Raw genomic sequence first — 26,257 nt, 5'->3', positions numbered from 1 at the left:
TTTTATAATCAAGCAATTCAAATAAACTGTAATGTTAGAAATACTCCCCTTTTCTAAAAAAGTTAAGATTTGTCAGTGTTGTTCATAACTGTAACATCTTATTATATCTGTTGATCAATATAATTTCAATCCAAGGCTACTCTTGCAATTTACCATTTCTATCATTGCAGCAGAGGAAGGGCCTGCCTTTTGGAAATGCATCTTCCTACCTAAATCTTGAAAAGCTTGGGGAAGGTTCCTATGCAACTGTGTATAAAGGCATTAGCAGGCAAGTGCATATTAAGAACCAAACACATTACTTTGGGTGCGCAGGCATCAAATTCCGACGTGCTGCGTCAAAATTCGGCGGCCTGGGGGCCCCTGTTATAAACGGCGCGTTCTGATGTCAGAATATAATATATAATAATTATATAGTGGATAATGTACCCCCTACTGTAATTTATAAAGATATTATGTTACCGAGGAGTTATGTGACCATATAAAAGCACGAGGCCGCAGGCCGAGTGCTTTTATACAGGTCACATAACTCCGAGGTGACTTAATATCTTTATAAATTTTCAGTGGGGGGTACATTATTCATTATAATCTACAATTTCTGGGTTCAGTTTGTACTTTCTGACGAGTTCTTTGCTTTTTAAATTATGCCATACTTTAGTATATTTAGCTGGGTACCTTTATTTCTTCTTGCTATGGTCATGTCACATGTGTGTTGCAGCTGGGATGTAGTTGTTTCCTTTTTTTCTTCACAGGATTCCTCTCCATTTTTGCGCCCCCCCCTCTGCATTACCAAAGTCTCCTCCCCTTTGTATACACTACCTGGAGTCTCTCTCACCCTCCCTTTACATTATCTAAGTCTCGCTCCGCCTACCATCCACTCTGAAGGCTAGCTCCCGCACTGTGTGACATTTTCTTTCACTGCATCACAGACGGGTGAAGGCAAGGGAAGGAGGCGGAGCGAGTCTTCAGAGAGTGGACGGGAGGTGGAGCGAGACTTTGGAAGGGTGAGGGAGGGGGAGCGAGACTTCAGATAGTTGATGCGAGGGGGAGTGAAAATGGAGAAGAGAAACGCTAGTGAGGCAGCTGCAGATTTTTTACTGGAGTGAGATCTGCTATGAAGGAAAGAGAAGCCGAAGGGAGGGGGTGGAGCGCGTTGTGGGAGGTAAGCAAATGCAGAGCCGAAAGCTATAGTGGTGGGAAGGTCGGGTAGAGGCGATGGCAGCAGCTGCGAGTGCTGTCCCTTTAAGTTTATAAACGGCGCGCTCTGGCGTCAGAACGCGCCGTTTATAAGGATATAATTTACAGTCTGGTCCCATTGGGAAATGACCAGACTGTAGATTATAAGGATATAATTTACAGTCTGGTCCCATAGGGAAATGACCAGACTGTAGATTATATAATAATATATTATGGCAGTGCTCAATTTATAGTCACAACACCATATTGCACCTTTCCTTATAAGGAGTAAGGAAGATTTAGAAAAATGCTATCTTCAGTTAATTATGTGACTACTGCAGTTGTGGAGCTGATTACTGTAATTACAACACACAATAGTTAGTTCAGCCCTAAGGATACAATTATTTTTTATTTACTTCCCATTGGCAAAAGTCAGAGAGAAATGCAAAATTTTTTCATTTGTATAGTAGTTTTATCCACTAAGTAAATATTGACACTTTGGATATGGCAAATGATTGGGATAAATAATAAGCAAAAGGGATCATTCACAACAAGGAAGGCAGTGTGCAAAGTACAAAAATGTCTGCTGCACTGTGCTCAGCTAAGCCTTTCCCCCAGGCAAATGTGTTGCCTTATTTTGCTTTAAAGCTATTGACAAATAAATGTTAATAAATTAACCCCTTAGCATTTTGCAACTGCATTTCACTGGAATTAAAGTTAAGCATAAAGCTATGACATCCTTTGGCTGGAATATTACTTTGATAAATGAGCAAATAGGCTAAAATGTTAAAAACTGGCACAATTGCTATTGATTATATTGTTAAGTGTCAGTTCATATTATCTCTTTAATCTGAGCACACTATTGATTAACAGCAACAACTATATCTGGAGGCAAATGCTCATGTTAGACACATTGGAAAATTCAATGCAAGCCGCTAACTGACAGAGTTGTAAATACTACTTAATACTGACACGGCTGCTTTAATCAATATGATCAAGTCCTCTCATCTGAATTTCTAAATCAGTTCAGATAGCTCATGTACAGATTGTATATGTGACAGACATTTACATCTGTAAATCAATAAGGATGGACACAAAATTTAATAGTACAGGTATGTGATCCATTATCCATAAACCCATTATCCAGAATGCTTCAAATTATGGGAAGGTATCTCCCATTGATTCCATCAAATTATTATTTTTTTTTAAATGATATCCTTTTTTCTCTGTAACAATAAAACAATACCTTGTATTTGAGCCCAACTAAAATAGAATTAATCCTTATTGGGGCAAAGCATTCCTATTGGGTTTAATTAATGTTTGAATATTTTTTTAGAAGACTTAAGGTATGGAGATACATTTACATACAGTATAAAAATTTGTTAATATAAATGTAGCATTTACTGTTGCTTTGTGTTTCTATAATGCTAGACCTAGTGTGGTTATCAAACCAGCTAGTATTACCAAAGACTTACTGTGAATTCTGCAGAACGTGTTTTACCATTAATACTGGTACTTTTTTTGGAAAATGCTGAACTCTGTATGACATTGCCTACAGTGACCAGCACTGCATATAGTGCTATAGTGTTGATATAGTTCCAGTGTGCAGTCCCTGTGAGTTTCTTGAAGCAACAGACTCGCTTCTTTGAATCTCCTTGTATGTAGAAATGTATGATATAATCTGCAGCTCTGGTTAGTGCCTCAACACAGTTACTTACATCAAACAGGGCCATACACGGTGACTTGGTTCCCAATTCTGATTGTTAAGCCGGAGGGCTGAATCACTAACATGTGGGTGACTGCATTCAAATACCAAAAGTTAATGAAAATTCTTATCAGGGTCCTGTATGGTTGCAGTTACATGGACTAGAATTGTGTTTCTTCAGCAGAGCTTCCTTGACTTTAGTTAAGCGTCAACACACTATCTCACCATACTGTATGCCAGTGATGTGGATTTGCCAATCCAGATGATAACTGTCCTACAAAAACAGGGTACAAACTTTGGCCTGACCCAGCTACCCAAATTGCCAATTTCTACATTCCAGTGCAAGCTGCAACCAAAATAACCAGGTAATTTAAGAGAAGGTCCAGCAGAACTAGTTCTAGTCTTTGCAATAGACAAAAAAAAGCATGAGAATTTGACAGACAGACACCACTTTCAATTTGAGCAAATAATCACTTGGTATACCTTGGGCATTTCACATATTGTAATAGTTGATTCCAAAGATCAGAGATGCTCCAATGACAAATATATTTTACTATATATTTTACTTTCTAGAATTAATGGCCAGTTGGTGGCACTAAAAGTGATTAGCATGAAAGCGGAAGAAGGAGTGCCATTTACAGCAATTCGGGAAGGTGAGTAATCTTATTGGTATGTCTTAGAGAGCACAGTACAACTGGCAAATTGCAGTATACAGGTATGGGATCCGTTATCCAGAAACCCATTATCCAGAAAGCTAAGAATTACGGAAAGGCTGTCTCCCGTAGACTTCATTTTATCCTAATAATCCTAATTTTAAAAAATTATTTCCTTTTTTTCTGTAATAATAAAACAATACATTGTACTTGATTCAAACTAAGATATAAGTAATCCTTATTGGAGGCAACACCAGCCTGTTGAGTTTATTTAATGTTTATATGATTTTCTAGTATAGTCTACTAAGTATACTTTCTGTAATTTGGAGCTTTCTGGATAACTGGTTTGCGTATAACGGGTCCAAATAATCAACATTTTTAAAAATGATTTCCAGTGCTAAATGAGCACTGAGGACCCCTTAGTGCTCTTACACTTGTGTCTGGGGCTTAAGTTAATGAGCCCTATAATGTTTATTGGCCTTATTTGATGGAGTCAGATTGGCTTGATACAGTAATAATATTTTTATCTGAAATCATATTTTCAATAATAATTTAAGAAAATTTCCATTATACATTAAAAGGATGGTCAAGAGCTGAATAGTAATACAATGGGGAAAATTTGCAAAAATGTCAACATATTTTTGCAATTTACTATAAACGTGTGTACAAACTTTGGGTAAAACTGAAAAATACACTAATTTATAAAGAGCACAAATGGGATTTTTTGGCAAAGGTAATTTTACCAGGTCCAGGCCAGTAAACTACCATTATAAAGGTACTTTTGCATTAACTAGCTATGTCATAATCTCCATGCTAATATCCTACATACGTCATTGCTATGCACTTTAGATTTTCTCTCTTTTCTCTGTCTCTGCTCAGAGTATTCACACAAACAAAATGTCACACATTATACTCAAGTCACAAATGCAATTTTAAGTAAAATGCATCTAACCTATTAATGCTAAACTTGGTTAGATTAGGAAAAAAATTAGCCAGTAGTAATTGGGCCCTCAAATTGCAAGGGTATGAGTAGTCTGGGAGAGAAAGAGATTATCTGTAAAAGTCAGAAAACTGCTTTCAATTTCAGTTACATTTTACAAATTTGGACATTTTTAGAAATACATTTTCTGGGTATTTAGGTAGACATCACCTTTATATCATGTTTACCACAGTCAACTGAGAAAAGTGAACTTGAAGTACTGCTGTATATAAATGTATTTTGCCTATAGCTCAGTAAGCCATAGCTTTTGTGTCTGAATCAGGGTCACTACTCAAGGGTCTGAAACATGCCAATATTGTCCTGCTCCACGATATCATCCAGACCAGGGAATCGTTAACTTTTGTTTTTGAATATGTGGTGAGTAGCTCTTTTTTTACTATTTAAATACAGATAAGAGTACATTTTGATCCCCACTGTTTCATACTTCTGACAATTATGAGAATTTAGGCCATGCCTAGGTTCATAGTGGGCAGTGGCGTAACTAGATGCTACTAGGCCACACCGACAATAATTTTATGGCCCCCGAGATATCCAGAGTTTATCCCGTTTTACCAACATGTATTACAATTACTCATTAATAAGGGCCTTATGTGGCCCCCTATACCTCCTGTGCCCCCCTGCAACAATCGGTCCCTAAACTCAGGTAGTAATTTACATCCACAAGTGCAGTTGCAGTCACACAAATTTTCCCGCCAGTCAGTTGCGTGTAAACCCCCATTCATTAAAGGTACATGTATCAAAATGCGCTTCTTGCACTTATAGTGTTACTCAATGCCACTGCCTACCTCCTGGTCCTGCTTCTGTACCTATTGAATTTGGAATTTCCACCAACTCCAGTAGCTCCAAGTTTTCCACAGCGCTCTGCATAGATAGGTGATGAAAAATCATGTGCAGACATTATTTTGAAGGTAAAAGAAAGAAATGACAAATTATTGACAAATTATTGCATCAGACACAACACTGGCAACCACAACAGCTTTGGAATTCTAGGAAAAATTTTGCATCATGGGAAAAAACTTGCACTGGAAATTACACTTTGTTCATCACACTTGCAGTTGTAAATGACCCCTAATATGTGCTGTGAATCATTGGAGGCATAGATCTTCACTGCTAAAAAGACAGTGGGCTACTAGAGAATCCCAGTTCCTAATGTGCAGCATTATATAGCCTGCTTCTTTGTTAAAGGGCTTGTTCACCTTCCAAAAACTTTTTCTCAGTTCAATTGTTTTCAGATAGAGATAAAGACTTTTTTTTCAACTGCTTTCCAAGTGTAATTTTTGAATGTTTTTACAAAATTGAAGTTTAAAGTTTAATGTTTCCATTTCTGGTGTTTCATTCTGGCAGTTCAGTAATCCCCGTGCAGATTCTGAACTGTTATAATTTGCTACATTAGTTGATACATATCTCAGCAGCATCTGTGTCAATTATAAAACTTTTAATACTTTAGTAAAACACAGGAATTCTGCTCTGCAGGATGAAAGAAAAGAAATGTATCAACTAATGTACCACTTTTCATTTTTACCCCCCTTCCAGAGCTGCTTCACAAAGACATAAGAAGGTGAAAAATTCAACTTTAATCTTTAATATTAGGAAAATGGTCACAAATGGAAAATAATTTTAAAACATCTCTATTTATGGTGAACTACATTAAAAGAATTGAATTGGAAAAAGTGTTGGAAGGTGAACAACACCTTTAAAAGGGGTTACAATTAAATTTTAGCTGTAAATGTAGATCAGGGCTGTCCAACTGGCGGCCCTCCACCCCCCCCCCCCTCATGTGGCCCTCCACATCAAAGTCTGCCTGCTGTGTCTTTTTACCATATGTAAACTTTAAAAGGTATCACTACAGAGATCAACTGGCCCCTGCATTGTCTAAACCTCAAATTCAGACTAATCCCCTGTATTGTTCACACCTGTGATCCCCCTGCATTGTTCACACTTGTGACACCTCTATTATTTACTCCCCTAAAGTCCTGTACTGTTCACACCTGAGACCCAGACTGAAACTGCCCACATTGTTCTCATGTTCACACCTTATTCAAAATGCTAATAGGGCACCAGCACTGTGTCACTGTATGTAGTACATATTAGACTGGTCCTGATTCCTGATCTGTTCTGCCTTCCCTATGCTCCCTGTGTTTGTCATACTTTGGTATTTGTTCTGGGGGTTTGTTAGCATTTGAAAATTATTGTTAGTGGCCCCTAAGGTGTTTAATCACATGCTGGAGTACTTTATTATACACAAGGGAGGAGGAGGCATTTGGATTTAAGGGTATGTCTTAATATAAGTTAACTGTTTTCACATATGAGCAGGGGTGCTTCGCCAATGAGGCGAGTTGAGGCTGTAGCCTCAGGCGGCAGTGCCCCACTAGGTACCAGGAGCAGCAAAAATGCTGCTCCTGGTACTTTAAGTGCGAATTTCCGGGGGAGGGGGGCAGCAGCAACTGCTGCTGCCTCAGGCGGCGGAGGGGCCAGGATCGCCCCTGCATATGAGTGACATCCTTGCCAGGGCAGGCACAAGGTAGTTTGGCACCACAGGCAAGAGCTTCACTCAGTGCCCCCCTGTCCTGCATTACCATTTCCCTCCTTACCATGATGGTTTTTAAATAAAGAGAGCAAGAAATGTAGAACACTTTTTCATTTATATTACTGCCCCCTGTACCTGTGCAAGCAAGCTCAGCAGCCATCCATCATACAGCCTTCCTGCAGCCATCATATTGCCCCCAATCTTTACCTTTGTCAGCAGCAGCCAAAAATAAATCTGATCACATCATATTGCCCCCAAGTATTTATGTACCTGTGCCAGCGCCCAGCCCAGCAGCAACAGCAAACATATGGCTCCCAAATCTGTACCTGGCTGTTCCAGCAGGAAGCTTCACACTTTCACAGTAATAGAAAGAATGTCTTCAGTTCAGTGCAACTGTGCAAGGCTGAGAGCAGCGAGAGCCACACCAAGCAGCCCCCCAGCTCTCTGCCTCTCTCTGTCATCTAACACATCAGTGATGTCATTGACGCATGTACGCACGTCGCGGTGCACGGCATTGAACGAGCTATTACTTGCCGGCAACAGGGAGAAGGGGAAGGAGATGGATTCCACCCAACTGGGTGACCATGATTACTGAAACAAATTATTAAATAAATGCTTGAAATGTGCGCCCCTCAATGATGGTGTCCTTGACAGCCGCCTACTCTGTCTACCCCTAGTTCCGGCCCTGATCCCTGCAGTGAGCACCAACCATTTGGTTTTTTTGGTGTGCTATTAATGTGGACTTGGTCTTGCGGTAACATGGGTGTGGTTTCAAGTGGGTGTGGTCTAAAAACAGGGAGTGGCTAACACTGGCTTCCGTTATAGGCCCTCCACCATGTAGATTGGAAAAATTCCGGCCCTCGGTACCATAGAAGTTGGACAGCACTGATGTAGATGATGATGAGTGATATTTTGAGACAATTTGCAATTTATTTTCTTTTGTATTATTTGTGTTATTTAGCTTTTTATTCAACAGCTCTCCAGTTTGCAATTTCAGCAATCTGGTTGCTAGGGTCCAAATTACTAGCAACCATACACTTATATGAAAAAGGGGCTGGAATATGAATAGACCACGAATTGACCATCAACTAAAAAGACCAATTTGCCAGGAAAACAAAGGGGAGCTGCCTGCTTGGCCCTGCAAGATAGATTGTACTGGGACCGACAAAGCTTTTTTGACCTGGCCGATCAATTTCCTTGCCGAAAAATCGTAAAATCGTTTGAATCCCACTAACCGCACGATAATTTCGAAGGATTGGTTGAACTTCCCTAAAATCGGTCGTTCGGCAAGAAGAATCATCGCGTCTATGGGGAGCTTAACACAACATTTGTTTTAAGATGGAGTCAAAGAACCCCATTTGAAGGCTGGAAAGAGTCAGAAGAAGAAGGCAAATAATTGTTTAAAATTTTTAAAAAAAAGACAAAATAAAGGCCAGTTGAAAAGTTGCTTAGAATTACCCATTCTGTAACATATTAAAGTTAACTTAAATGTGAACAACTCCTTTAAGCTTTAGTTTTTCTTTAAGTTGTAGTTCTATAGCAGAGTTCAAAAAGCTGGCTATCACTCTTCTAGTCTCTGCTGGTATGTCTGTTAGATATTTTATTGCACTATACATAGAACCTTCTGATCCATAAGCTTCTGATCCAAAGAATATTAGCTGAACCCTCTAATGTTTTGCTTTTATGTAAATTACTGCTACCAATGCAGCTACAGTTCAGAAATCCTGAAGAGGGAGCTCACTTTCAACTTTCGGAAAATATACAAGCAAAGAAAAGGTCTTTAAAACGAATAAGTAGGTGAGACACATGTTATGACTATGAGTGAATGACATAGGGGTTAGGAAATAATGTTAAATCCATTGCGTTCATGCTTTCAAAACACTCTAGTCAGCACCAGATCAGCCTCACGGCAGGAAAATGATAATTGAATTACACCCTGCATAAATTAATATTGTTTATTTAGAAAATTGTAGTTCTGTTGTACATTGGAAACTGCTGGTTTAACAGTTTTACTCTTTCCTCGTTGCAGCACACAGATCTGGCACAGTACATGTCCCAGCATCCTGGAGGACTTCTTCCCTACAATATCAGGGTGAGTTCTTTACAGCCAATAGCATTACTCCACTATAGGGGTTAAATGTTAAATATTACAAGGCCTTTATTAACTCCTGTCTTGGTGTGTCTGTATGTCACTTACTGTTCAGTGAAGTGTTGGCACTGCTGAATATACTATAAATTTACATAACTATTTGTATCATTGGCTAGCACTTTATACAATGCTCCAGCTAGCCAGCTCACTATGAAATAATAGACTTATTTCCAGTTACTAATAGCAACCAAAACAATCCTACATAATATATGTATAAATATGCCAGGGCCAAATTACTTGCATCCATGATGATTTTAGTATAAGGGGAGATACAGCAGACACAGGTGGTATAAGCAGAAGTAGAGTGACTCTAATAAACTTGTGACTGTAATAACAAATAAGAACATTAGATGTCACTGCATCTCTTCTAAGCACTTTTATTTTTATTTGTATGAAAGTAGTTCCATACATGTTGCCTTAGCCAAGGCATGTTCCTTTGAATTTTGTGAAGCAGCACAATATGTTTCTGGCCATTGACTTCTGCTGTTGTTGGTTAAACTACATTAAGGTTAAATCGATGTAATATCAACCTCTTCTTATTTATAGCGGTTTTATCCAATTTTCAAAACAAATATTTCTATTTATGTCACAAACTTATCTTGGACAAGGATGAATGCAGCTTTCATGTATGCTTACAGGCAGTTTCCGCAATCTGAAAAAAACCCAATTGTAATCAAGTATCTAAATTGTATTTTATGATTACAATTTCTCTGTTGCAGAGGATGTGGTATATAATCAATCTGGTCAATCTCTGATCATTAATTCATTCCATATATATTGTGTAAAGAAGTTTAATAAAACATTCTGTCAAATAAAACATTCTGTTAGTCCTTCTGTCTCTCTTCCCATGCATCTTGTCTACTCTAATCTCTTTTTGTCATACTTTCTACCAGTTCCATCTTTATTTGTTGTCTGTTCTTCAATTCTTTTACCCTTGAGACTTCAATTTCCTCTGATGCACAAACATCCTCATACGCATGTCCATCATCAATATCATCTACCTCTTGGGTTGAAACGGTTTGCATTCTATCCCACCCTCAGTGTGCTCCAGTAGTTCACTTTCACAAAGGTATGTTCTTGTTGAATAGACTGTTAATGTCTAGACATGGAAAAAGAGTTGTTAGAGGGTAAGGGTTTTAGGCTGATTTTAAAGGCAAAAAAAATAAACAAAAGCACTATATATACAGTAATTAATAGGTCAATGCATGAGAGACCTCTAGTGACCAAAATGGGCATATATCAAACCAAAAAATTACATACTCATGCATTTATAGTTAAAAAACAAAATTGTATATGTGATAATACATTTTGTTTAACTGTAAGTGCACGAGTATGTAATTTCGTGGTTTGATTTTACAGGCAATCTGAACAATTAATTAGGCAAGAGGCAGAATGTCCGCAGTGCCAATACTGTTGACATTTTCCCAATGTGCCACTGGATGTCAGCAACCTTAGATTGTAAGCTCCACGGAACAGAGCTATAGAGTAAAACTGTCATTGGATACACAACACACTGACTGATGGCATTCAACTAGATTTGAAACACTAGGCCTAGTATTACTAGAACTTAGGCCTCGGTTTGTTAACGGAGCCCAGTGGTGATTCAAATCCCTGTTCCCTTTGTATTGTTGCTTCTAATGCAGAGACGGGTTTATGAGATGCAACAAATACATTGGTCTGTTTACCAACATACACTCATTCAATGGGGTTTTGATATGCAATGATGTGCTGGTGCAAATTTGCACCAATTTTTAATGAATGCCACTGTGCTCTCCTCAAACATCTACATTTTTCTCTTCAGGGCAATGGCACACAGGATTTCTTGCCGCAGTAATACAGTATGAATGAACTGTTGGAAAACATAATCACAAAGTAGCCCAATGCATGTTTTCCCACTAGCTATTCACCTTACTGTTGGTGGGAAGGAAACTAGGGACGTTTGGTCTCCCACAGAAATGCAAATTTATAGCGGACAACAAAACATCCCATGCGCCATGGTACTCATACTACTACTGTTGCCTTTTTCTGCTCTGCCACATACAGGTTGGGTACTTAGGCATCACTATACTATAACATCATCTAACTACATCTAAATACTGCTCCCATGTTTACTAAATTGCGAAGTGTCAAATTTTCTTGCAATAGCTGCTGTCATTTATGCAAGCTTTTAAGCTAATTTTAGGATTATTTCTTTTTTTTTAGTGCTTACGGAGGCCAACTGCAGAAACTGCATGATATTTGTTAGTGCTATTGCAAGTGACCACACAAATGAATTGTTGATATAAATAATCATTATTCATATAAATAAATGATTAAATGTAATTATGGTCTGTCGATCAATATTATTGCATTCATTCATAAAAAATGTATAACCATCATACTTCTCAAATGGACTGACCTATTTTATTCACTGCTAAAACAACTGACATTGCTTCTCCCCTACCTATATTTCTAGTATTTTTTCCACCTTTAAGTTAACTTTTAATATGTCATAGAATGGCCTATTCTACTCAGTATTTCAATTGGTCTTCGTTATTATTTTTTTTATAGTTGCTTATTTGCCTTTTCCTTCTGAATCCCTCCAGCTTTCAAATCGAGGTCACTGACCCATCTAAAACACAAATGCTCTATAAGGCTACAAATGCATTGTTATTGCTACTTTTTATTACTCACATTTCTGTTCAGCTCCTCTCCTATTCATATTCCAGTCTCTTATTCAAATCAATGCATGGTTACTAGGGTAATTTGAAACCTAGCAACCAGATTGTTTAAACTGCAAACTGGAGAGTCGCTGAATAAAAAGCTAAATAACTCAAAAAACATAAATTATAAAAAATTAAAACCAACAGCAAATTGTTGTATCACTCTCTTCATACTAAAAGTTAACGCTAAGGTGAACAACCCCTATAGTAACACTCAGGGTGGTAATAGAAATGTGCTATTTGGTAACAATTCTGGTGCTAGTTTTGAGTAAACCTTGTAAAACAGCTTACATAGCTCGGATGCGATAATAGCCAACATTTTATTTGTGTGCCAGATGGGATCGCAGTTTAGTAAACCCACTCTGGCTTTTTTTGGACACAAATCATTAGAGGCATGTAAATTAGAGGACTCGTTCCTGTTAAAACATGTTAAACAGCAGACATACAGGCTGTAATACTGTCAGATTTGTTTTAATTACTGAAGTGTCCTTATCTGAAGATACATACAAGTGTGCATACATGTCCAAAGCTGCTGTCTCTACTGACTTACAAGTATACTGTATGTCTGGAACTTGAAATACCTTTCACACAGATTAAAATAAGATGATAGTTCATAGGCATTTGTGTTACTGATTCTAACCAGAGCTCTATGCAAACAGTGCAAGTGATTCTGTGCAAGAAGGAGAAAATCCCCTTTTGATCTGTCTTGTTGTCTCCGTTGCCAGCTCTTCATGTTCCAGCTGTTGAGAGGCCTGGCCTACATCCATCACCAGCACATCCTCCATCGAGACCTCAAGCCCCAGAATCTTCTCATTAGCTACATAGGAGAACTAAAACTTGCTGACTTTGGTAAATCAAAAACTTTAACCATTTATTTCAATGGCATCAATCTCACTGTTGCAAATTGTATAGATGTTAAGATAAAATAATTGCTTTCATTTGTGTTATGATATGGATGTACTCGGCCACTTCCCATGAACAGAGGCCCTATAACATATATGCATGTTACATTGAATACTTTATTGCAGTGGTTAGGCTGTTTTCATTAACCCTCCCATACCCATTTACATGGTATGGGGTATATGAAAACATTTCATACAAGGTGTAGTACTATCGTTTCACCTTACCTCCAAATATTCCCTTAATTGACCACTGCATTTGCCCCCAAGGGCTGCTATCCCCAAAGTTTGGGGACCTTAGTGCCACCACTAGCTAGAGTATTAACCATGTGTAATGCATGTGTGTATATCCTAATTAAGTGATGAATAAAACTATTAGCATTATTTGTTTTCCAAATTAACCTACCAAAAGACATTTCTAAATGACCTATGTCCTAAAATCCTTGCACGGTAGATAATTAGGATACCAATATACAACTCCCTCCCTAAACCCTTTGATGTGACTATTTAGTTAGCTGGAGTCAATTATGATGGGAGATTAACTATATACTGGTAATCGAAATATCTACCTCACAATGACCAAACATGGAGTCGCATCACTCTCCCTGTTTACCTTAAGAAATAATACAAAAAAACGATTTTATGTAATAATAACAATAGTCAATTTTTTTTAATTTTTGGCACAAGCCAAACAGTTATCTGTTGAACTAGCCCCCTTCCCATATATTTTATACAAATATACACCACGATCATCGGGCTATGTTGCCTTTGTCTTTTTGTAAGGGCATTTTACAATGTACTGAAGGGCTATGGCATAACTTCCAAATGATCCCTAACATAATAGGTGGTGATTTAACCCAGGTTTTTGGGATTTCTAATGGCTGAAAAAGCATGTCTGGGATTAAGTGGCACATGACCATGGTGGATTCTAAGCAACTTTCCAATATACATTGATTACAACTTTTCAAATTTAATTTTAATTATTTGTGAATATAACTACAACTGTAAACCATAGGTGTCTCTTACTTTCTATCCTCTATCCTCTGCCTTAGTGGTTTTGAAACAGTGTAGCAGAAGCCAGATAATTAAAAGACCCTTGAAAAAATATGCAAGGCTGACCAATGCTACACTGAGACAGAAGCAACGGCACAGAAAGGGACAGAAAATAGTGCTTTCAATTGAAATTAAATTTACAAATTACTGTAAAATCATTGAAACTTTTTAATGAATGTATATGCACTGAGAATTACTTTTGCTTCCATTAGGCACAATATTATGTTTGTGCTGACCTCCCCTTTAAAAAAACATTAAAAGAGAAGGAAACAAGAACACTCCATATATATGTTAGCCATATTATATGGAATAACACAATTCTGCCCTGTGCTTATTAGTTTGGCTGTTATTGTCCAATGTCTGCTAAAATAATCTAGTACCTGTATCAGGATAGCTCGCTTCCTATTCTTCATTGTAAGTGATGGCCCAAATTGCTACTTATATAGCAGTTTGGTTGGGGGCAACTACATCAACTTTTACTAGTTGTATTGTACCTTTCCTTCTCCTTTAAAAGATAAGAAAAGTTTAATTCACTGGAGGAGGTGGGCTAATTTGTTGCAATATTTTTGCTATGGGCCTGCTCTCCATCTTGTGGGGAAAAAATGCAGACAGGAATGGGAAAAAAGGAATGAATCCAAGCTAGAGTGATATTAATATTAATTAAGTAACGTGCTAAAATTCTGGCAATATTTAAGAATCCAACTTTCATTAATAGTACTTAAATCCTTTTCTTTGGATGAAATGTTCACATTTGCCAATTGACACAGGAAACATGGAGCTACCGGTACCTCAGATCTGGTGCATGCATCATTTTAATAGTGAATGCCATCATGACAAAAAAGAGGTTTAATTATATGGTAATTATATGAAACCTAGAGGCATCCTACTACTTGCTTAAACTCTCTTGCTACTGCCAGGCAGAAGGTAGTTAGAGTCTTCAGTAATAATTAGATCCCATATACATTGCCACAATCTGACATGAAACAATGGACAATGGAGAATAATTTTGGTTGCTCAGGGACCAATGACCAAAGAATCACAGCACAGTGTTGTTGCAGATTTGCTCACCCCAAAAGCCTATTAATGCTAAAATATAGATAAGGTATTTGCTTTTCTATTCAATTCTTAGCATTCAGGTTTATTCTGTCCACAAAAATATAGCGAAATAACTAGACCTATTATTGCTTTCCAGACCCCTTTTGCAACACATTTTTCCTTGTTTTTTAAAAGCATTTTTCCCTCTAAAAGCTTATGTCTACTGCAGGACCAGTAGAAGAAGTTCCTCTCACAGTATGGTTTTACAATCACATGGCTCCCTGATTTGCATAAGCTGCTTTACTCATGGCTAGTTGGTTCAATAATTGTTCTGGGGCCTTAATGGGAACTGGCAGTTTTCTGCAGCCTAGCACATCCTTCTGTCATCACTAAAAGTCTCAATGCATTGGTAGGTTGGGCTATGGCAGCAGTTTAGCACAGACTGATATAGAAAAAAAATAGAAACTTGATAACTCAGTTACATTTTGCTCATCATTTGAAAAAATGAAACTGCATGAACGTGCTAATTTTTAGATGCTGATTTTGAGTTTTCTATGTTTTTTTCGCCTCATTGCAAGAGTTCTGTTTATTTATATTACTGAGAGAATCTCCATTAAGGATGTATACTGACAAGTGCTTGCTTGTACATTTCCCTGCGGTGTGTTCCAACACCAATGTACTAGTCAGTCCCATTTATGCCTGCAGCTGGTCTTAATGCAATCACCAATTAATTTGTAAAAAATAGACAAAATGTTCTCATGATAATAGGTCAAGATCAGGCCCAAACTAACAATCTGTGGATTCAGGCAAATGCCAGAGGGGCTGCTGTAAGATGCCATAGACAGTCACTATTTATTTGGCTGGTGGGGGCTGTTTGGGCCTCTCTGCAATTGAAATACCAGGGCCTATGAATCCCAGTAAAGACCTGATCAAGACCTTTTTTCATCTGTCATCTGTCTTCCAAGGTACAGGCCTGCTGTGCATTTGAAAATGTTATTTAATTTAATGTTGAACCCAAAACTCAAGCCTGTATTGAATTTCCCCCAAGCATTAACATTGGCATCCCAAGGATTAATATGCTGATCCGCCCTGGATAAGAGAGTATGCTCTTAAATCTGACTGCCACTACTCAGTGTTCCCCTGGAATGCTCTTTCCCTTGTTTGTCTACAAACCATGTTATCAATAGTCAACTATTATTATCAGCATACTTACTGGTAATTAATTTAAGGCTGCAAAGAGCTGTCTTATTTTATCCAAAAAAATCGAGGATTCGTACGATTTTCAGACCGTGTGTGGAGAGTCCCGACATTTTTCGTCCGGCGGAGATCGGTCGTTTGGTCGATCGGACAGGTTAGAAAATTTCTGTCGGCTGCCGATAATATCTCTGCGTGTATTGCCGATTGTATGATTTTCAGTGGGAGACTGTCACTAGCTTTGGTTGGACATAGATATCGTACGATTGCTGTCAGGGGCAGAACATTGCTGATCTGTTCTTTAACTAATCTGACTGGTAAGACTTTGATCTGAATGGTTAGTGGCGGGTCGGGAGATGGGAAAGTCCGATCGTACGATGATTCGTACGATTGGATCTTTGCAACTATGGCCATCTTAAGAAGGGTAACACAAACTATCAGGGGTTTTGTAAATAAATAATTTGCTAGGTTAAAGATACTACTCAAACCTGCTGGGGGCAAACTGCTAAACAAAAGCTAATTATATAGTCCAGAATCAAAAGCAAAGTTACACAATGTCATTTTACACTTTACAGTCATAAAAGTTATCAGCAGTCTCGATCAGTAGAGAGTAACCTGAGGCATTGTTAAACAGTGTGATGTTGTTACACGGAATGTCGCACTCACACAATGCACTGATTCACAAAAGCATGGAAGAGAGATGAAGATCTAAACTGAGATCTAATTTGTGTGAAAGAGGGGCAACAATCTCATCATCTATTTCACTTTACATAAATTATACATCATTCACATCAGTTCCGAGTGGCACTTACAATCTAAGCTACATTTACACACACACTATGGTCAGTTTTAGCAGGAGTCAGCCTGCCCGCTTTTGGAGAATGAGAGAAAACTAGCAGGGCTGTTTTTGGCACTTAGTATCGATGCTGCCCCCCCCCTCGCCATTTTTATTGTTTCACAAGTGCGAGTGAAAGGGACCTGCATTTCTTGTGCAGAGAGCGCCATGTAAAAATCTGAATTTTGGCTCTTTTAAGTCACCAGGAGTGACTTTTTGATACCCCTGGTAACTTGTGGGACGCTGTTGCCGGAGGCAGGTTTCTTAACTCACCTCATGGCAGCAGCTCCCCTGAAAACCAGAATTCCCAGAAGGAATTGAAGCAGACATGGAGAGTACGAAGTCCCCTGGCTTCTTTTTCTCACTTCAAATGTATTAGTCAATGTGCTTTTTTTTCTGACACCAAATGCATTAGAATGAATGAGTGTTTTTTTCCACTGTATTTTTTATGGCAAATGTTTGTCATAGTTTCGAGAAAAAAATTTGCTAATGACGAAAGAATTCCCCCCCCCCGAATATATGCCGCTCATGCAGCTGAAGCTGGCATATGGAGGCCCATTTATCAATATTCATGTTTCTGTGATTTTAGAGGTTTTAGAAACCATGAAAAACTAATTTTCACTAAAACCACAAATGCCAAGAAATTTATTAAAAGATCCTAATATAACAAGCACAAATGAAAAAAACATGAAAAGAATCTGAATAAGAATACAAAACCCCCAAATCCTTGTTTTCGTAATACTTTTCGTTCGATTATAAGCACAAATAAACCTGAGACATTCTAAAACCAAAGAAGATTTTACAGTTGAAAACGGACAACTCCCACTGACTTCTGCATGACCTCTGCAGCATTTAGATTGCAAAGTGTTTCTTGTGTTTTTTTTACGGTTAATAGATTACAAATTTTTCATGGTTTAAAGTAATTGGTATAATCTACAATTACTTGTGCTATAAAATACGATTAGTTCTAGAATACTGAGACACAGGAAATAATCTAGATTAAACTGTTTTCTGTTATCAATTTCAATGAGATGCACTAATAACTTAAATAATAATCAGAAATATTATAAGAAACAGATAATTACAAAAATTCTATCAAGGTTAGGCAGTCTTCAATGCTCTAGTATTATTATTATTAATATTATTAACATGTATTTCTATAGTGCCAACATATTTCGCAGCGGTGTTCTGCAGAACTACAATTCACAGTACCACAACTCCTAGCAACCCTCTAACAGCTGTGCAGTTTGTTCCAATGGAAGCAAATTACATAATTGAGCCAAATTGCCTGAGGAGCTATACTAGTGTGGATGACAAAATACCCTGTGTGCCATTACCCTTAGACAGTGCTTTACTGTGATTATTGTTTATTACATCAGTCCCTGTGGAGTTTACATTTTAGGCTCCCTAATAAATTAGCTTGTCTGTAAATGTTTTAGGGTCATGGCACACCGAGTGAATTTGAACAATTTCCACTGAAATTTGCCTATTCATAGACTTTCATGGTAAATTATCTGACAATAGTATCCCTGAGAAACACTTACTGGCGAATTTCCAAGGGTAAATTTCCTAACCGTGGGTGCATTGGCAGGGTCAGAGCATTTACCATGAAAATCTAGCAAGAGCCATTTTGCTACCTGCCCACCAATCTTTACATTACTGACCCCCATGATCCAAAGCTGTAGGGAAAGCCTGAGCCACTGTAATTAAAAGTCAGTTTGTGTTTGATAACTGCTTCACATTCACTTAAGTAAGAAATGCTTGTTTATAGCAGACAACAGAAGTCAAACAATACCGACCTATCTGTTATTGTGTGAATTATCATCATCCTCATTTATTTATATTGTGTAAGCAAGTTACGTTGTGATTTATATTAATTTATTATGAACAGGGGTCTTACAGTAATGTAACAAACAAGGGTTACAGAGTAAAAATAGGATCAGAGGGCCCTTCTTGTATGAGCTGGCAAGTATCCAAGGAATTCCCAGATCAAGTGAAAATAATGTAGATATTACATTGTTTACATGGTTTTCCCAGAGAGGACCATATTGATGATGATAACATTAGCCCTCCAACAATGTACATGTCATAGGACGTAAGGGTGCTTAAAGGAGTTGTTCGCCTTTAAGTTGCATTTTAATATGTTATAGAATGTCCTATTGTAAGCAGCATTTCAATTGTTCATTATTTTTTTGTAGTTTGCTTTTCTCTTTTGCTTCTTTTCAGCTTTTACATGGGAGTGACTAATGGCAGCAGCAAAAAAACTTTTGATCTGTGAAGCTGCAATTTTATAGTTCATTTTTATTGCCTAACTTTCTATTCAAGCACTTTCCTATACATACTCCAGTCTCTCATTGAAGCCACTGCCTGGCTAGTAAAAATCGGACCCTAGCATCCAGATTGCTAGAATTCCAAATTGGAGAGCTGCTGAACAAAAGCTAAATAAAAGAGCAACACACAAATTAGGATGAATTGCAAACTGTCTCAGAATATCATTGTCCATATCATACTAAATATTAATTTAAAGGTGAACCACTGCTTTAAAGAGCAAATTGAAATATTCCATACAAGTCTATGAGGGTTATTTATTCAATTCAAGTTGTTTTGACTATAAAATCCGAATATTTAGCGGAAAAAAAACTAGAATTTTTTTGGCATTTATTATACCCCGAGGATGGAAAAAGTCAGAATCCGAAAATCCGGCAACTTGGACCTGTTGAGGTTATACAATTTTCAAGATTTTTTTCAAATTTTTCACGAACTGGAATTTTTCAGGAAAAGGTATTGTTAAATAAGTAGAAATAACCTGTGTGGATTTGGTTGGAGTATATTTCAGACAATTATGAGATAAATTTGGATTTTGATAAATAACCCCCTATGTGTATAGTTAATACTGTATTATTACATTCAAATCTGGACATGCTCTAAGATTTTTTCACAACAGAATTCTTTCCCAGAGTATAGTAAAATACACCGCAAACTGCAAAACATGCAGCAAATTTGTTGCTGATTTACACTTACACCAAATTGCTCACACAATGAAAAGTTGTTTGTATTTCCATTAACAGGTTTTTTTCTCCATTGCCTCATTAGTCTGTACAGAATCAGAAGCCAATAATCAATATATTTGCTATGCTCAATACAATATATTGTTATTATTAATGTAAAACATTAAGATTCCATACTAAGCCTACTTCTGAAAAGGAAAGGGAACCTAAATGGGAAATATTAATAGCCAACTTTAAACTCAGGAACATATATTTTCCCCTTCTGTTTGTAGGACTTGCCCGGGCCAAGTCTATTCCCAGCCAGACATACTCCTCAGAAGTGGTGACGCTATGGTACCGCCCACCAGATGTGCTTCTTGGGGCCACAGATTATTCCACTGACCTTGACATCTGGTATGAGACTAATTATTTTACCAGCCTGTTCAAAGCAGGAACACATCTAGACCATCATGTTATAACAATTTGTACTATGTAGGGATGTAGTGTTACTTGCAGTATTGAGAAGAAACATGTTTACAGGTTTTTTCAGTTTTTACAGCCTTTGGTTGTTGGTGGGATTCTGGGAGTTGTAGTTTAAAAAATATGAATAGTCATATGGTTCCAAGTCCTGCTGAAATGTGAAAAGAGCTCTGCTTTGTATCTCTTAGTCTGCTGCTTTCCATGACCTTTATCATTGTCAATGACTTCCTGAATGTATGATTTCCACTTATTTAATACCACAGGGATCTAGCCTAATTCTGTGTTAAAAACCACTGTTCATGAAGATTCATCAAAAAATATATAAGCAAGAAAAACTAGGGCTTTATTAATTAATAAATATGAAGTATCATATATTCTGTCTCTGAATGTCTTGAATTAACCTTTTTCATGCGTAAGATGGGCCTTTATTTTTATCTTCATTTTTATAAAGCATTACTAATTGTCTGTAATGATGATGGCACACACAGCAGATTTCCAGGAAAACTTTTGAGTGACTACCTGACTGATATGTTTTACCCACACAATTTTCATTGTTCTAAGTGCAAAGTTATTTTAAGAGATTTGTCACTCGCAATTAGCACAGATTTCCAGCAAAAGATAAATAGCCCTGCCTGCCATCACCCACAGTTTTTTTTTTATGTCTGAGGTCTAGGTAAACAATGGCTTGTTCAAGGTCAAACTACAGAACCATTCCTTCTCCAAGTGGTCAGCCTTTCATTTTTTATTCCCACTTGTGTATGTCCATGTATTTAGAAAGAATGTTTCCACATTGTGGATGTCTGGAATATGGAAATCCTTTTAGGTGTGTTTCTGCGAATTCCAGGATAGACACAACTTCAGAAAGCATTGTCTCACCACTTCTTCTTTCTTTCTGTTATCCACACTTGGCAAGAAGCTAGAATGCAGGAGTTGTATGCTCAATATTAATTAAACAGTTAAATAAATTATTCTTAAACTATGGGCCTAAACCCAAAACTTGCTCCCCATGGCTTTTAGGTTGAGTCCCCTTATTAATGTTACATTCCTTCCTACAACGTAAAATAGTATTTAAAACAAGACTGATAACAGGTCTTAAAACTATTTTTGGTTGAAACATAGTTGAGTTCGCTATTATTTAGGGTTCTCTAAAAAAAGAAAATAGAGAGACTAAGTAATTCTGATTTATATAAATACTTGGAAAAAGGGACGTGGACTTGGCACGTTTTGAAAAATACTATGTATTTATTAAAACACCAGATTTTCTGCTTTAGCTGTCTATCAACATAAATACCTGTACAAGTAATTGGATACAATGCGATTATGTGTATTCTGCTTATCCTAATTGTCCCAGAGAAAATCTCTGCAATAAAAATACCCCTTTCCAGTTCAATGTAAGCCGTTTTCCCATACAATGTATTCAAAGACATTAAAAGTAGTGTTTTATTTGGTCTTGTAGATAATTTGAGTCCATAATTTATATTTGAACCTTTGGTCATTGTTTTTTTACAGAGCTTGAATGCATTCTTACTGGATGAATTATATATTTTTTTCTTAAATATCTCTTTCAATTATAATTTGCACAGTGCGCAGAATTAATTTTTAGGAGAAACATGTGGGGAAATCTCAAGAACAGAAAACAGGTTAGAAACTATTCAAATGTGAGGCAGAAGAGAGAGATGGAGAATAAAAAGAGCGACTGTGAATCTGAATCTAAATGATGCTCTGAGCATTCCCAAGCAAGAATTCTCCGTTCACAAGCAGCACACAAGCAGGATGAAAGATAGTGCAGGCTGTTTTATCCTGGCAGCAGACACTAGCACTGCATATCAAGCAGCTACAGAAGAAAGCTAAGAAAGATAGCCATTTTAGAAAAATCTTGCAGATTCTTTGCCTTGTGGAAGCTTCAGGCACAACAGTTTAACACTTTGGCTGCTGGAAAACAGCCAAACTTTTCAGTACAGTTTACTGGGGCCATGATATCCCCAATCACCCCCACCCTATTTACTAAAGTACTATACAGACACTTCTTTGGGTTGAAAGGGCTGCAGCTAATTTATTCAGATTTTAAATAACTTGTCATAACTGTACACTGAACATTATTGGCATGAGTATCAAAACTATTCCCATCCCTATTCAAAACCTCTCTCCAAACTAATTCCGCCGATTAGCTGCTAAAGGCTGCTCTTGTGAAAGCCCTGTTCCCCACCCTATCACAGCCCTGAGGCCAGGCCCGGACAGGCAATCTGTGGGTTCTGGCAAATGCCAGAGTGGCTGCTATAAGGTGCCTTCAAAAGTCAGCATTTAGTTGGCTGGTGGGGGCTGTTTAGGCCTCTGTGTGGGTTGATTCGACCTGTGTGTCTGAAATGCCAGGGCCTATTTTGATTCTCAGTCCAGACCTGCCTGAGGCTAGCCCCTTTTTTTCTTAACATACCCCCATATCACCCTCTAACTCCAGCTTATAGCCGCAACCACTAGCCTAAGGGTGGTGGCAGATGGGTAGATTAGTTGCCCAGCTACAAATCTTCTCTACTTCTGGCTCCTAATCTCCCCAATTGCTTTCCAGCCGGCAAATATCGCCAGCGGGATTGCTTTGGATTTCCAAAGTTGCCCTAAATTGCCTCATGCTGGGCGACTAATCTGCCTGTCTGCCACCACCCTAAGACCCCTGTCTGCCACCACCCTGAGCAGGACTCGATTAAACCTCATAGCCCATCCCCCAGACACTCAATTGTGGGACTACATTGCCCAAAGTCCCTTATTGTTCTTATTAACATGTATTTATAAAACGCCAACATATTCCGGCAGTGCTGTACAATGAATGGATTTATATATTGAACATACAGAATTACATACAAAGCAACCTGTAATCAATACAAAAGGTGAAATGGGCTCTGTCCAAGTGGTAGCCTCTACTACTCCACTATCATTGCCCTGTCCCCTCCAACTGTATTTTTAGCAGTATTAATGTACTATGCCACAGAAAATCCAATATTAGTAAGGAAATCAGTAAAGAAATTTTGGTCATGCCATTGTTCCATTAAAGTGTGAAAGAGCTCACCTCAAAAAAGCTCACCCAACTTTCTAATTCCTTTCTATGGGATTTTTAGAAGTGTATTTATCAAATGGTGAACTCTAACTTTCCATTGATGATTATGCTTCTGAAAATCCCATAGAAATTAATAGAAATTGGGTGAGGTTTTTCTGTGGTGAGCTCTAATAACAGTTAGATAATCTGGCCCCTTACTGTTTGATGCCTGAAACGCTTGCATCTGTATTTATAAATGAGCCCTGCCATTTTCTTCAGTTGACATATATTTAGTTAGTTATGATTTGCTTACTTAGCTTTCATGTCACAGTCATTTCTATCCAAATCTCTATCCACTGTAATCAGTAGAAAGTCCTACAATTCATGATTAGCAACCCCTTGCATGACATCAGCTGCTTCTTAGAATATAGTTAAACATGTCAGCCTGTGCTTAAATACATGTAAGGATTTATGGCAACTTTCATGAACTAAAATAAAACTGTATATCTGTACTTAACAAAAATGAATAATTTGCTGATTACTATTACTATGCAATAGAGAAATTGCCCAGGTAACTGGATCATTTGTGTTACCGAATGCAAAGGAATTATAAGTTTGCAAATGTTTTATGATGCTAACCATTGACTTATCTTCCAACTTTTGCAGGGGTGCAGGATGTATTTTTATAGAAATGCTTCAGGGTTACCCAGCTTTCTCTGGAGTGTCAGATATTTTTGAGCAGCTTGAAAAGATCTGGTTGGTAAGTTTCTGGTTGGTTGTTTAGTTTCTGCTGGACAAGAAGAATATGAGGCGTAGTTTTATATATGGATGTTTTAAAGATAATGCATCCATTCGATATTTTGTTACCAGGCCTGTCTGCACAATGGTTTGGGGTCTGCACAATGGTTTATGCAGACCCCAGTATCCCACTAGACCCTCTACATGTCAGCAATTGCTATATCTACCTTCTTTATTATTGTTTCACTGCTTTTTGCCACTTATGTTTATTTAGTTTTCGTTTTTTTGTCAAAAAACAGATTTGCAGTTATTCAGAGGCTTTCCACCAAATAACTGGGGCTCAGAAACAGAATCCTGCAAACATTGTCACATTGTTATATTCAGTAAGACATATACTTTGCCCATGCTGAAGTTTTTCATCATGGATGAAATGCAGAATTATATTTCTGGGCCCCAGCACCATTCTACTGGCCTGAAAATAAGATAATTCTACTCTTGATTTTGCTTGTATTTGTTATTCAAATCAACATATTTTCTTTTTACAGGTAATTGGGACTCCAGCAGAAGATTCCTGGCCTGGAGTGTCAACACTTCCAAACTACAAAACAGGTAAAACATTAAAGGGGGAATGTAATTAAATATTATAAGCAATGTTTAAAATGGTGTTTTTGCAAATGTTTGGTGCTGCTCTCATTGTAAAATCACTCGCTGGTGAATATTATATCTCTAAGAAAAGGTTTAGCGTAAAGAGTTTCTTTAAAGATTTGGTTGCAAAATACACTTTGCGATTGCTTTTATTTACATACTCTGCGAATGTTCGCAAAAGCTATTTAGTCGCAAACTTTGCAAGGAAGGAGCAGTGACCAGCTGCATGTTGTAGCTCCCACCCTTCCCAGCTATAGTCAGGTGATCCCACTGGTGTCTAATAAAAGGGCAGCCAAGTTTGGGAGTTTTACTTTGAAAGCAGCTAGTAAGTTGCAGGTAAAACTTAGTCCCTTTGTCAAATGTATAATTAAGCAATTGAATTCTTAATGAATCAGATGAAAATTAAGCGTAGGACTGGCCAGATATGGGATGACTTTGACTTAGTTGGCCAGCTTAAATATATTGCAATATACTGTATGGACAAACAATCCCTGTTTTGTTTAAAGGGTAAGGCATTTTTCAGTAGCAGTATGTCTCTGTCTTAAATATATTGATAATGGGTTGAGTGCAGAGGACGCTTGTATTTGTCTATTTGCAAGGAAGTCATTGAGGTCTGTAATGGGTCAAAAAGGACACAAGCATGATCGCTAACATTCACAATGGTCTCTGTGAACTTTTTTTGAGCTAACAAAACATATTACATTACCCCCCATTGGGGTCTTGCTCAATGGGTGTACTTGCAGGTTCATGGCCTTGAAAAAACAGGACAGAGGCTGGTTTCAAGGTAAACCAAAGATACCAAATGAAGCAATATTTTTTTTACATATAGCAATATTTTTCTTTTGCCTTACATTCTTGGTAAATGCATTGTGTAGATATTTTTCCAATATTCTGATATAGCTGATTGTTCCAGCTTGCATACCTGACTGTACAACAATATTGGTTACAAAAAGGCTATTTTCTGTGATTCCCTTTGCTGACAGTGAAAACTTACCTCCATTAATACACCACTCACTGATGTTCAAATCATTAAATGGACCATAGCCTTTACGTTTGCTGATCTTTTCTTTAATGAAGTGAGTATTGAACCTTGTACCACCAATGCCTCAAGCAAGAGGGTGCTCTATGCAAAAAGTAGTAATGAGGGAATGGTTTCAAAAGGAAACAGCCACTGATCAGTTTCCCAACACACTCAACGCTATGTCCAAATATGGTTATAACTTTGACAGCTGACTCTGCCGATTAAAGACAGAATACACAGTAGGGCTTGGAGTAATGGGTCAATACATTAGAAAATGGGTATGCCCAAAGGGGCCCAAAAATGGCATAAATGGTAAATCTGGTTTTGGCAATACACAGTTCACAGTAAACAACACTCAGACTTTTAAACTAATCAATATAAGATATATGCTTGTGTTTTCTCTGTAGTTAATATGTCTAGTTTTTTGTCAGATTAA

At 37.6% G+C, this 26,257-nt stretch overlaps 1 protein-coding gene and 1 long non-coding RNA gene across 3 annotated transcripts in view; one reads left to right on the top strand and one right to left on the bottom strand.

The window, feature by feature from the left end:
* Positions 1 to 26,257, top strand: part of cdk15.L (cyclin-dependent kinase 15 L homeolog) — a 72,926-nt gene that overhangs the window by 12,016 nt on the left and 34,653 nt on the right. For both annotated transcript variants that reach the window (XM_041575877.1, XM_018236173.2), the window contains 8 exons: positions 171 to 268; positions 3,452 to 3,531; positions 4,794 to 4,888; positions 9,088 to 9,150; positions 12,635 to 12,758; positions 20,206 to 20,326; positions 24,084 to 24,177; positions 24,701 to 24,764. In XM_041575877.1, the coding sequence (XP_041431811.1) occupies positions 171 to 268; positions 3,452 to 3,531; positions 4,794 to 4,888; positions 9,088 to 9,150; positions 12,635 to 12,758; positions 20,206 to 20,326; positions 24,084 to 24,177; positions 24,701 to 24,764 (739 nt within the window). The remainder of the gene's footprint in view (positions 1 to 170; positions 269 to 3,451; positions 3,532 to 4,793; positions 4,889 to 9,087; positions 9,151 to 12,634; positions 12,759 to 20,205; positions 20,327 to 24,083; positions 24,178 to 24,700; positions 24,765 to 26,257) is intronic.
* The window catches only part of LOC108701458, a 34,902-nt gene continuing 17,644 nt past the window's right edge, over positions 9,000 to 26,257 (bottom strand). Inside the window, exon 3 of the long non-coding RNA XR_001933176.2 lies at positions 9,000 to 10,306. This is a non-coding gene — a long non-coding RNA (uncharacterized LOC108701458). The remainder of the gene's footprint in view (positions 10,307 to 26,257) is intronic.

This window comes from Xenopus laevis, chromosome 9_10L, assembly GCF_017654675.1.
Source record: "Xenopus laevis strain J_2021 chromosome 9_10L, Xenopus_laevis_v10.1, whole genome shotgun sequence".
Lineage (NCBI taxonomy): Eukaryota > Metazoa > Chordata > Amphibia > Anura > Pipidae > Xenopus > Xenopus laevis.
The sequence above is the reverse complement of the archived record's forward strand: the minus strand, read 5'-3'. Positions and strand labels throughout refer to the sequence as shown.